Source organism: Dipteris shenzhenensis, chromosome 3 (genome assembly GCF_047967505.1).
Source record: "Dipteris shenzhenensis isolate YYH24624 ecotype China chromosome 3, Dip_SZ_1.0, whole genome shotgun sequence".
Taxonomy (NCBI): domain Eukaryota; kingdom Viridiplantae; phylum Streptophyta; class Polypodiopsida; order Gleicheniales; family Dipteridaceae; genus Dipteris; species Dipteris shenzhenensis.
In genome coordinates, this window is record NC_141598.1 from 29,895,513 (window position 1) to 29,908,421 (window position 12,909).

General features: G+C 44.4%; 1 protein-coding gene across 4 annotated transcripts in view; it reads right to left on the reverse strand.

Annotated features, from left to right (window-relative positions):
- Positions 1-210: 210 nt before the first annotated feature.
- The window catches only part of LOC147903638 (uncharacterized), a 143,107-nt gene continuing 130,408 nt past the window's right edge, over positions 211-12,909 (reverse strand). For 2 of the 4 annotated variants that reach the window (XM_087372898.1, XM_087372897.1), the window contains exons 10-12: positions 1,541-1,606; positions 873-962; positions 211-711 (exon numbers count right to left, since the gene is read on the reverse strand). In XM_087372898.1, coding sequence (XP_087229024.1) covers positions 583-711; positions 873-962; positions 1,541-1,606 — 285 coding nt within the window. In that variant the 3' untranslated portion in view covers positions 211-582. Of the gene's footprint in view, positions 725-872; positions 963-1,540; positions 1,607-12,909 lie in introns of all 4 variants that reach the window. The other 2 variants (XM_087372900.1, XM_087372899.1) reach the window with 1 other exon arrangement.

A 12,909-nucleotide genomic window follows, 5' to 3' on the forward strand; every position in this document is an offset into this window, starting at 1 on the left:
CTTCATAGAAAGATGTTTTCCAGAGGGAAAAACACAACATAATTTGTGCGGAAATATATTGCTTAAGCATATAAACTACGGTGTAAATAATAGCATAGGAAATCTACAATGAGTTTTTAAAAACCTTGAACCTAGAAAGGATACTTCTCTATTATCAGGCTTAGCAGATTCATCATTTGTTGTGGTTTAAATGTAATGACTGTGCTCACTTATTTACATCTTTATCGAGGATTTACAATTTGCAGGTGCAAGCCAGGTAATTTTCAAAAATGTCAATAAATGAAAGGTAATGAAAATTTAAATCTTGGAAAATTTCCTATTAAGTCTAGAACATCATGTGAGAGTGGTGCATGCCATTGCTCCACTTTGATTACCTCAGAGACTTCATTCCAAGTTTTGAAGACAGTTACAGTTGACAATGCTCTTGGGCAGGTTCTGTATACAAATTCCAAAGCCAGGACGCTTTGAAAGACTTGATATATATTCCAAATCTCTCTTGCAGGCTACATGTTTTGCAGAAGATAAACAAAATTGGAGCCTTTTTTAGCAAAAAAATGCTGAAACTATACAGGTAATGAATAATCAGAAGCAAGCAAGAAATGCAAAAGCATTTGCAGTGACAGGTAATGCTTCCTCTTGATTGTGTAATTCAATCTGATACTGCTTCACCTGCAAAGATACTCCCAGCTTCGCACCATCCAGCAAATACATCTGAATAGGAACACTGTGAAGGTTTGAGCGTCAGCAAACATTGCGCATACACTCAAATTCCAGGTCCTCTTCTCAACCAGTTTATCTCCAGATACAGTCATTTCACAATGCATAGATTAGCCCATTTTTCTTTGATGGCTCAGGAACAAAACAGGGAATACCTTATTAAATCCAAGCCACCTAGAATCACCACGAAAAGCAAAGCACTGCCTTTTGCTATCATTGACTCCATTCCACTGGCCACAGATCACCTGCTTTTTACACACGTCATATCAACCCTCCAAAATCAAGCTAGAAATTATTTACCACGGTCCACAAGTTCTTTTCCTTCCATACACAGAAACGTCATTGCATAATGTTCTGACAGAATGAAACAAATGCAGAATTGGTGAGGAGAGACTCACCTAAAGACATGGCAATTGAGTCAGGGAATGGATGAAATCTCATTTAAAATACACTACAACTCCACAGTTCCATGGACTTTTCAATTTCTGGTCACAAGCACCCAAACTATAGATTCTACCAGACATATCTACATATGCCCCCAGTGTATGCATAACTGCAATGCACTTCAAAAAGATTTACCTTTAGAGGTTGGTCAGTTGCTTCAAGGAATCTGAGGAAGCCTACCTCTAAAATGCAGTTCTATTGAGACGGTCTTTGCAAGAAAGCATCACAATGAGTTCTATATTATAACAAAAGACTGGCCAGGTCAAGGTAGCTGATTTGCATAATGATTAACATGAGTTATCTGGAATTATCTCTGAAAAAATATCGAGCTCAGATACAAAGGAAAAAATTCAAGCTTTCTTTCTGGAAAAAAGAGAACCTCGTAGTCCAACCCATGCACATACAGAACATTTTGATCCAGAGCTGAAAAGGCCATTCCTGTAATCTGAAAGACACAAAACAGCAAGTCGCAGCATCAATCTTTTGAAATAAGGTATGACATGCACCTGTATACTATAACGAAGATGCATCGAAAGAGCTTGAGTTATGGAGAACAAATCAAGATTATACTATACATATACACTGAATCATTTGTGCTTAAAATATTTCATTGAAGACACTGATCAGCTCCCATCACCCAGTCAAGATATTTTTTGAGAGATGTCTAGTTTCACTACTCTTCCTGTCAAAAACTAATGCAGTCGTTGCAGGACAGTCTAGAGGGGTTTAATGATTTTCTCCAGCTATTTGTGCCAACGCACTGGACGGTTGTTAGCTAAACAATCTATGCCTTTGCAACCCACCAGGCCCTGGGAAGCCTTTCAACGTTGGGGTTTGGATTTTGTTGGGCCCTTTAAACCTGCAAAGTTCACTCAAAACAAGTATGTACTCGTTGAAACTGACTATGCTACAAAGTGGGCAGAAGCTAAGGCACTCCGAGATAATTCAGCTCGAAGCACAGCTAAATTTGTGTATGCAAATATTATACACCAGTATGGATGTCCTCTCCAACTCGTCAGTGATCAGGAAGCACATTTTCTCAATGATGTAATGCAAGTACTTAAAAAGGACTATTATGCTCGTGGTAATGGTGAAGCCGAGTCAACTTACAAAACATTGAAGCTCATCCTCACAAAACAATACAATTGGCTAAAGGGGGAATGGGACATCAAGTTATACTCTTTTGTGGGCTTACAGAACGGCTTACAAGGTAACTACCAACCTCACATCTTTTCGTATGGCCTTTACAGTGTCACAAGAAACATTTTGAGATTTTGACAAGCGTTTCTTCTAGAAACGTGTAAACTTCGTGTATTTTATATAAATAATAAAAATAGTGTATTTTTTATTTTTAAAAATGCAAAAAAACTTCCACGTTTCTTAGAAACGTTTTGAACAGAAACGTTTCTTCACGTTTCTACTGCCCGAAACACGTTTTTTAGTTACATTGGGCCTTTGGTTAGGAAGCAGTTGTTCCTTAGAATTTGTGGTTCCGAGTAGTTATCGAGTATCATTTGGGTGAGCCAGAAGCAATCAAGGGACGATTGGATCAACTAAGCCACTTGGATGAGATACATCTCCGAGCTGCCTAGTCATAGACGGTGATACAGCACAAAAGGAAAGCCAAGCACTACCGACATATTGTGTCTAAGCATTTGAAGAAGGATATGATCGTATTACTCTATACTGCTAAGTTGGGGCCTATTAAAACCAATTTTAAGTTGGGATGGAATGGACCCTATTAGTTAGTGGAAATTTATGACAATGGTACAATGCAACTCGCAGATCTCGAAGGTAATGTGTTTTCGAGTTATAGAATGGAAGTAAAGTTAAGCCATACCGAACAACGAGTTCTTCATACATAGGGAACTTGGAAGTAAATCACTCGGTTGACAATGTCTTGGTGAATTTTTCGCAAGCCAATGTGCGAGCTAGCTTCATGTGCCATCGTGTGGCATGATTAACGTTAAAGGCTTATCATGCTGAGACATCATGCTAAATTAAGGGAGATCCATGGAACTACTGATTTGACAAGCATTGCAGTCGCAGATTCCGAACGACTACAGTTGATCAGAAGCTCCACTGATCAAAACCGATACCAATTGCAAATTCAATATACACAATCATTATCATCTTCATCGTCTCCCATAGCTACCTCTCAAATACTCTGTGCTCTCATTCTTTCACCTCCGTCCATCCCTTTGAGCTTCTTGTCCTCATCAAGCCAATCAATCACTATAGTTTCCCTCACAACCTTCTCTCTTTGTGCCTAGCTTTGTCATCTTTGTCGTGATGGCAAATCGTCGGACTTGTCAGAAGCGGAAGCGCAACTCTTGCGTTTCTCCTCCGCACCCCATTCAAGACTTCTCCAATGATGTTCTCACTGTGGTATTCTTGCGGCGAATCGCATTCTCAAGTTTGCTCAACTACCTTGGAAGGACGTCTAGGAGCTGGCTGAGAAGATCTTGGATTCATATAACGAGAACGATCACAATCTCGTCATTAACGACACACATGTCAAGATTACTTCAGAGCTCCTACAAAGGGCAAGCAACGGTCCGCCGATCCCAAGAAGATGGCAGATGCTAAACATTGTGATGCGTTCTTTGAGGCGAGCAATTACTCGTCTTCAGAGGGCTATCTCATCAACATATCTAAGGATGAAGGTCTGAAGACGACGTATCGATTTTTGTCCAAGTTCATCGAGCTCAAGAAGAGTAATGGGTATGTGCCCTCCCAATATGTAGCCCAAGTCATTATGGCAGTAGAGGACCAGCTTCATATGAACTGGTTCACACTTTTTGAAAAGGCTTTTGAGAACCAACTCCGAACCGTTGATGGGATAAAATTTGTATCCTATTTTTTAGTACACCATGTAGATATGGGTAGGCACTTAGGTCTGCACAACTGCTAGTTAGGGGACTTTCGGATTTAGAGGAAGCTCTTTTGCAAGTTACCATGAATTGATGTAAATATTTCAAGTTTATGTGAATATGTTTTGCAAGGATATCAGTGGGAAGTGATGAAATGCAATGTGGATGCCAGGCACTCCAGAGCATACTATTCAGTCACCAATGTTACGGTGTTGATTGGTTGAGTATTCATTTGGGCATGTGTGGTTGTAGTCTCGTTGTAATGTCATGTGTGGCATGCATGCATTAAATGCCTAGTTTAAGTGTATGTGCAAAGGGTGTGTCAAAGGTTGGGATTTTGGGCATTAATTGCCTTGGTCTAAGATTTGGGGAAAGGGAAAGGGAGAGTGGTAAATTGCAAGTGGTGAGGTGGCTGGAAACTTTGGAAGCTAAGGGATGTGCATGCAAGGTAGCTACATAAAACTAATCTTTAAAGCTTCTAGTAGACGAGCTGGCTTGATACTCGGCTGAATCAAGCATGAGGTGTCCGCTGCTGAACGAGGTGGCTACGTGATGGAGATTTCCAAGCTTCTAGAGAGCGAGTTGGCAATGGCACATAAGTTGCGATTCCTGGAGAATGGATGGTGCGTTAAAGAGAACGGGCTAAAACCTATTTGGGTGTGTGAGCGTCGACGGATGAAGGGAAGCATTCCGTACAATACGTTTTGCAGAGATCGAGAGTGCATGTTGTGGGCTGTCGTGGGAGTTGGCAGCTGCTTTATGATCTTGTGGCTGGTCGATGTGATAGATAGCTTGCTTACGGGTTGTTTGTACGGAGTTCTTTACGCTAGGTGCTGATATCACAAAGCCATTCGTTGGCTGCAATTTGTGCACATGGGAGCTGTGTGGAGACGTCTGTCGCTTGCACACAAATGATGTACGATCTGCTCACAAGGCTGCTCTGCTCATTGGCGTGAGTTTGTACGGAAAGATTTACGATGGTGTACAAGACAGTGAGTACAGCTTTCTTGCACTATCTGCTCACAGAGTTTACGCAAGAGTTTTGATTGATCTAAGTATGGAGTTTTGTACAGATTCCTATGTGGCTGAATCGAGGTTTTGGATCTATACTTGTGTATATAAGCTCATGTATGAGCTGAGACAAAGGCATCTGTTTTGGGCGGCTGATATGAGATCGTCAAGGTCTTGGGAAATTCTGAATCATGGAGATTTCTGAGTATTTGTGTGCTTGGTTCCAGTCAGTTGTTGTGTGAGATTGCATGTAGTCCTCGTGCTCTGGATACCTGATGCATATGCTCTATCCCTTGAGCTCCACATTGCTAGGACCGGAGGTGCTTGGAGTTCTGGAACCGGCCTTCAGTTTCCTAAAGGGCAGTAGACCATAACTAACATTGCATATTCATTATTCACAGCCACATTGCATCATTTCCAACCACTTAACTTTAAAAATGCCACTTTAAAAAAAATTTGAGGAATAACTTGATGGAGGCTAGAGTGCCCCTACTCAATGAAACCAAGTACAAGACACCACACTGGCCCAAACACTTGGCAACCCTTCCGGTATTTATTTATTTCTTTAAGAATGAGATTCGTACATACAATAAGGGCTCACCCTTGTGCTCTGCCCCACGGGCAATTCCACTGTCCAATCCAAACCTTGGCTATAACTTGCATTACATCCTAGTGCACACACTAGTACCCATGTGCCAAGGCAAGGCTAAGGCATTCACCATTGTCCACAACCACTGTAAAGGTGTCCAAGCATTCCACAAAGCATCCAACTTACTCAACTAGGACTGGCAATCCACAACCCACTGACAAGCCTCTCAGGGTGATCAAGCTTCAACACAGATCTCAGACTGAACAAGTGACCACAATACAGGAAGAAAATCCACACACTGCCCTTTGACCCCAATCTGGTTACACCCTCTGTTACTGGGTGCCCAATCACTACCTGAATGGCTAAGAGGGGCTTCCAACAACAAATGGAGTGATAACAAGCTTCCAAATTCCACAAATGCAACGTGAAAGGAATAGTGACAAGAGAACTCAAACCAGCTTCAAACGACTTCAATCCAGATCAGCTCCAAGGAGCTCCAATCCAGTCCAAAAAAACCTCCACGGGCAATTCCACTGTCCAATCCAAACCTTGGCTATAACTTGCATTACATCCTAGTGCACACACTAGTACCCATGTGCCAAGGCAAGGCTAAGGCATTCACCATTGTCCACGACCACTGTAAAGGTGTCCAAGCATTCCACAAAGCATCCAACTTACTCAACTAGGATTGGCAATCCCACAACCCACTGACAAGCCTCTCAGGGTGATCAAGCTTCAACACAGATCTCAGACTGAACAAGTGACCACAATACAGGAAGAAAATCCACACACTGCCCTTTGACCCCAATCTGGTTACACCCTCTGTTACTGGGTGCCCAATCACTACCTGAATGGCTAAAAGGGGCTTCCAACAACAAATGGAGTGATAACAAGCTTCCAAATTCCACAAATGCAACGTGAAAGGAATAGTGACAAGAGAACTCAAACCAGCTTCAAACGACTTCAATCCAGCTCCAGATCAGCTCCAAGGAGCTCCAATCCAGTCCAAAAAAACCTCCACGGGCAACAGATCCACCAGTGTGCAGGCTAGCAGGAGGAAATGGCAGCTTGAAGAGGGGAAGGAAGGGAGATAACGGGCTGGAATCAGGATCACGGGCAGGAGGAGGAGAAAGAGATCAACACAGCCTGCAAGATCCGCTAAGGGAAGCGTGCACCTCGAACAATATGCAGAAAACAGCCATACAACAGTCTCGAAATCAGCGCCAACTACCACGGGGAGCGTGCAATCGTCCATACAAACAACCTAGGGATGCGTGCCTCTTCCGTACAGCCAGCAATTAATGCAATTCAGCCACCTTGGTTCACGTGCCAATCAAGTGTTCTATCCGTACAGCCCGTCTTGGGAAGCGTGCATGACAACCGTACTATCCCGTATCGCCTTGAAGATGCCTAAAAGTGTGTGCCACTCCAAGCAAAGCAACCATACATCCTTCTTAGGATTAGCACCTGCAATCCGTACAACCGTACGGATTGCCTCGAAATGCGTGCAACAGCAAGAAACGTGGGGGAAAGTCGATCTCGAAATGTGTCAAGGAAGCAAGAAGTGAGAAAAACATCACGTACCTTAGCCTTGGAAGGAGTGGAAGGTGGTAGGTGTGCATGAGGGGCTGCCACGTGGCCCCCTCATTAAATCTCTAACCCCACAAAACCAATGAAACATTGGTTTGCCCCTCACACTTAAATCCTAACCCTTCTAACCAATGGAACATTGGTTTCCTTGGGCCTAACTTTAAGACCCCTCCAAACCTTGCCTTGCCCCTAGCAAGTAGGCCTAGTGTGTGCACCTAGGGACTTCTGGGAAGTGTCGCTTCCCCTAGGCTAGTCCCCTAAGTCAAAGTTAGTCACGGTTCATAAAATCACGTCCCCGCCGTGACAAGTTCTGTTTGAGGGTTTTCATGTTGAAGTAATGTTGTCATTAGTTCATGGCTGTTACTGGTCTTTGATTTTACATTTGTTAGATGAGGAATGGGCTGGTATAACTCGTCTTAATGAAGAAGATCTCCCTGAGTGCATCCTGCATTTGGAATTTTGTGATGAGGAAGACTTTATATGAATAGTTAGTGAATCTCTTGGAAATCATAGTTGTCTTTTGAGCCCTTCTTTCACCCTCTCTGTCCTTCCCCTTTTTCTTTCATCACTGTCAACATGGGGCAAACCCATTGCAAGCTCAGCCCCCACCTATGTATGCTCCATCAAAGACTAATGTTCACGAGAGTGCCTTGGCTAGGTGCACTACCAACAAGAGCGGCAAGGACCTTGGGAGCAGGTGGACAAGATGAACAAGATCAAGCTGAGCAAGGTAAGGGGCAACCGCAAGAGCAAGATGAGCAACAGGACAAAGAAGAGGAATGAGGGCAGAGAGAAGGCAAGCAGGACAAAAGGAGTGAAACAGGAACATGGACAAGGAGAAGGCGAGCAGGACAAAGGCGAAGACCAACAGCAGGATAAAGGTAAGGAACAACAGGAGCAAGGAACAGGCGAGGAGCAGTCGGATAGTCAGACGTTGTGTGAAGATTTTTGAAAACCCCAAACTCAACTTGTACACGTGTACATGAGTGATGTTCCGTATTGTGGAAAAGTCATGGGAGCACTCATCGACTCAGTGTGGGCGTTATGGATTTGTGGTTATATGTGGCAATCAAGCTTTAGGCTTTGCTAGAAGGTTATGTGAAAGGGTGTGCTTTGAGACTAAGGTTGGAATATGTGCTTTAAGTGCCTTGGTGTATGAATTTGTGGGAATCCTTGGGAGTGGTAAAAAAGATACATGAGGTGACGTGGCTAATTTTAAGAAAAGCATGCATGCATGCTACGTAAATGAGGAAAGGATGCTTCTAGTCGACGAGCTGGACATAGATGAAGGTGACAACTTGCAGGAGAATTCAAAAAGGGATCATGGGCAATCAAAGGAGGCTGCAGCGTTGGGGAACCGCGCAAGGGAGAACCATAAGGGGAGGAACTCGCGGAGGGATTTTGGGGAGCCAGAGAGAGCCATTCTTGAGGTTGCTTGGTTGGTCCTGGAGGAGCTGTGAAGACTGCAGGTGACTTGCTGGAGCTGTGGATGCTGAGCTGGTGCTGCAGGGCATGCTGGGAGATCAGTTCTGTCGCGGGAAAGGTGAATTTTGGAAGAGGGGTGCTGTTTTCTCTGAAGGAGAGTGGTGGGCAGCCAGTTCCCAAGTGAGGGCTTCAATTTCATCGTGAAGAAGTGCCAAAATATGATGCTACATGGTGCAGAGAAGCAGGGCGATTTCTGGAATAGGTGTTTCCTGTGTCTGGGAGGAGGGCGACCTGGAGAAAAGCATTCCAGTGGACTGGAATTGCTGTCTGGAGGTAGGTGACTTGAAGAAGAGGTTCAGGGTGCTGTTTTTTTGCTGATACTGAGAGCTACAAGCAAAAACGTTTTTGCCAGGAGGAACAATTTGCTGAAATTCACTACCTGGGTGTAGGAAAATGCATGTACGGTTGGTTTTTGACTGGATTTTGCCAGTAGAAGTGGGCTGTTGCTGTTTTTTGAGAAGAGGGTGCTAGTAGGAGACTTTTCAGGGTGGATGCTTGCTGGAAATCAGGAAATTCAGTACTGTTTTGATAGTTGTGATTGCTACTGCCCTGGGGAAGTGATTTTGAGGTGAATCAGAGCTAAAACAGGAAGGAAAAGTGTGTTTTCTGAGCTGATTAAGTGGCTGCAGCAAATCAGCAGCATTTGCCTTAGTCTGGAAGAACTTCCAGTGGAGAAGACAGGAGGAAAAGAGGGCTAGTCTGACATTTTGCAAGGCTGGTCTAAAAATCAGAATTTAGAGAGCATACAGATCATGTATCTTGTCTTGAATGTAGACTTAGAAATGGATGAATGATGGCATGTGGTCACAGGTGTTGTTTGTAATAGATGAAGAGTGAGCTGATGTGGAGTGGCTTGCAGAAGATGATATGCCTGACGAAATCTATTGGTTGGTTTTATGTAATGAATATGAACTGGAATAAAGTTTGTCTTTTGTATATGGTTCTTCTCTTCCTGTAGTGTGTTGGTGAATTGTTTGAAGATGTCTACTGGGTGTGGTGATGAGGGTTGGTGGATTTGGGTTGAGAGAGATTGTGGTGCCTTCTGTTTGGAGTAGGGGTGAGTATATGGAAGAGGTTGCAGTAGTTATAAAGGCAGTATAGTGCTCTATCTTTTATGCAATCATCTTTTTGGTGCCTCCACGGAGGACTATGCACTTCAGTTTACAAGTGTGAAGCTGTGCAGTCAGTTGTAGTGTTGAAGAGCTGAAAGAGATGGCACAGGACTTTCCAGAGTTCTGGGGGTTACTGCATGAAAGTGTGTCTAAGTTTCTGGAAAAGATGGAGTTTACAGCCTTGATGAAGGATAGAGCAACTCCAGAGATCCTTTCTCGGATCTTGACCTTTTGTTTACAGGGTGATGCAAAAGCATGGTTACAGATGTTTGTGACCACCTTCAGAAATGCTTAACAGCATGACCCTGAGTATGGTGTGGTCAGAGCTGCTTTCTTGGCACAGTTTATCCGTGTGAGGAGTCCGAATGAAATATGAAAGGAGTTGTGCAAAATTCAGCAAAAGGATAGTCAGGATGTGGATCAGTGTCTGATAGAGTTTGGTAGACTGTGGAGTCTATGGTGTGAGGCTTTGATTCCTGAAGTACCCCTGCAGATGATAAAGAGAGACTGGTTTGTGGCTAGTCTGGAGCCTACCCTCCGTCTGAAGGTGGAGCTAAAGAATATGGATAGCTTTGAGGAGGCTGTCATGTTACGCTCTAGCCGAGGTAGCATGACCTCGGAAGAATCAGTCGACATTTCCCTTAAAGGATCATCTTTGTAATATATTTGTTTGCGCTTCATGTAAATGATCGGGAGGGAATTAATGTCAAGGTCCTAGGTGAGGGCTGATAGCACCAGACTAGGTAGATCTAAGGCCAAGGGCCTAATGCAAAGGTTGTGCCTAGGGGCAAAGAATTTAATGCATCCCAAGAGAGGGGTGAAATGTTGCATTAGGAAGGCCCTATATGGATGACATGTGGCATCTAGATCTATCTAGGGAATTGGGGGCTTGTTGAGGCTAGAGAGGGAAGAGAAGGAAATTGTTCACGTATGATTTTGAACGGAATATCTCTGTCTGCTCGTCAGCCTCAGCAAGATTTGGCTGGGAGGTGATTCATGGTGCTGCTCCCGTGATATGAAGTAGAGATTAGATAATAGTGCTTGACAATTGGTATCAGAGCTCAAGGCTACGAAGAAGAGAGGCGTGAATTCGAGGTACAGGCTTAGACAGCCTGAGTGGTTGACGACGACTAGTGTTGGTGCTACGCTATGACGGACGGAAGGTTTGTCGACAACCTTCCCGCTGTGAGTCGTTGCTTGGGGGTCCCATAAGGCAGCGACGGACAGCAAGCCTGGAGATAGGTGGCGAGGTGACGTGACGACGAAGCTACTGACGATGCTCGTGATTGATGGCGCTCCCGTAATCTCAATGGAAAGCTCAGGCCAGGCGTGGAAAGGTGACGTGCATGGAGTGGGACACGCAGGCGTCTAAGCTGGTGGAGCGCAGGTGTGACAAGATTTGGCGTGGGCGTGAGATGCACGGGTGTTTTTCAACAGTCACGGGATCTGGCCGTCTCCTCCGTTGACGCCAGGAATTCGTGAGCAGGGAGACCAATTGGCCGAATAACTCGACGGACAAATTGGACGAAAGTTGAGGCTTCTAAGTCGTCGTTGGAACGCAGAGGTGGCGCAGATCAAGTTGGCTAGCTCGTGATTTGCTGATTTGGCACACGTGTGCTCTGAGTTCTCCAGCGCCGAGCAACCTGCTCGTAAGCAGTGACTGGGGCTACGATCCAGCGACAGTCTGGGACGCAGATTGGGCGCAGAAGCGCAGGGCTTGACCAGGGAGCTTTCTTCGATCTCCATTGGTTTTGTGTTGTTTTTTTTTCTTCTTCTCGATTTAGTAGGGTGATGCGCTACTTTCATAGGCAGGATAACGTGAATGATCAGCATGCATGAGGCTTTAATGTTGTAGCAGGGACAGAATATGCCTGTGTGCTTCAGTCAGAGTCAGTTTGCAAGAATTTCCCTAGTATAGGGAAAAGCACCATCTGAGATATATGCCTGTATTAAATGCTTGATCTGTGTGAATGTGGGATTGCTGGAATTCCCTAGTATAGGGAATTGTGTCAGACTGTTAGTATACTGAATTGTGTCAGCTTGTAAATACAGCTTTCTAGTGGGTTTTAAAATTTAAAAAAAAAAAAATCAAACCAAAACAAAACAAACCAAAACACCCATTGAACAGAATGGAAGCAGAAGAAGGAGCTTCCGGGAGGGACCCTGGTGAATCAGGAGTCTGGCCGACCCAGCAGGGGTCGCGCCCAGTAGCTCATACTTTATCTGGCAGGATTGCATTGCTGGAGGATGCCTTGCAACAATTGTTAGCGCAGCAATCACAGGCCAATGCAGGGCAGTCCAAACTTAGGAGAGCGATACATAGTATGTCTGCCAGACCTTCTCGAGAGGAGAAGGGAAAGGCTCCAATGGAACCGGAGTCAAGTGTCCATACGGTCGAGCCTAGGAAGGCTAAAGTGCCAAATATTACCAATTACAGACCGGAAAAGTATTCTGGTCGGATGAACGACCGTAGCTCCGATGTCATTGAGACCTGGTTACACAAATGGGACGAGGCGTTCGCCATTTGTGAAATCAGAAATGACATTAAGAAGATCCATGAGGCCACCCACATGTTTAGTGAGCCAGCGGATCGGTGGTGGATTAAACAACAAAAAGATGGTATAGCATCCACTACCTGGGAGGGGTTTAAAAGAGAGTTAAGGAAACACTTCTTACCTCCTGACGAAGCATCCCGAGCTTGGGATCAATATAGGAACCTTCGTTACAAAAATTTATCAGTGGCAGAATACACTGATAAGTTTCGAGAGAGTGTAATGAAGGTTGACGAACTCCTGCCTCAATCAATCGAAATGAAAGATTTCATATTTGGATTGAATGATCGAATAAAAATGGAAGTTCGGGGTAAGTACGCGAACACGTTAGATGATGCAATAGCTATAGCCCTGAACTATGAGGATGCCAAGGGCAGCAAGCCAAGTGGGCTTGCACAGGTCGGAACCCAAGGTCGGAACCCAGTATGGGTATCCGAAGAAATCTGGGTTTAAGAAGAAGTGGGCTAGTAGAGGGAGTGGTTCACAGCCGAGTGGTCAAGCCAAGCAGGCGAGACCAGCTGAAACTCCTAAACCAA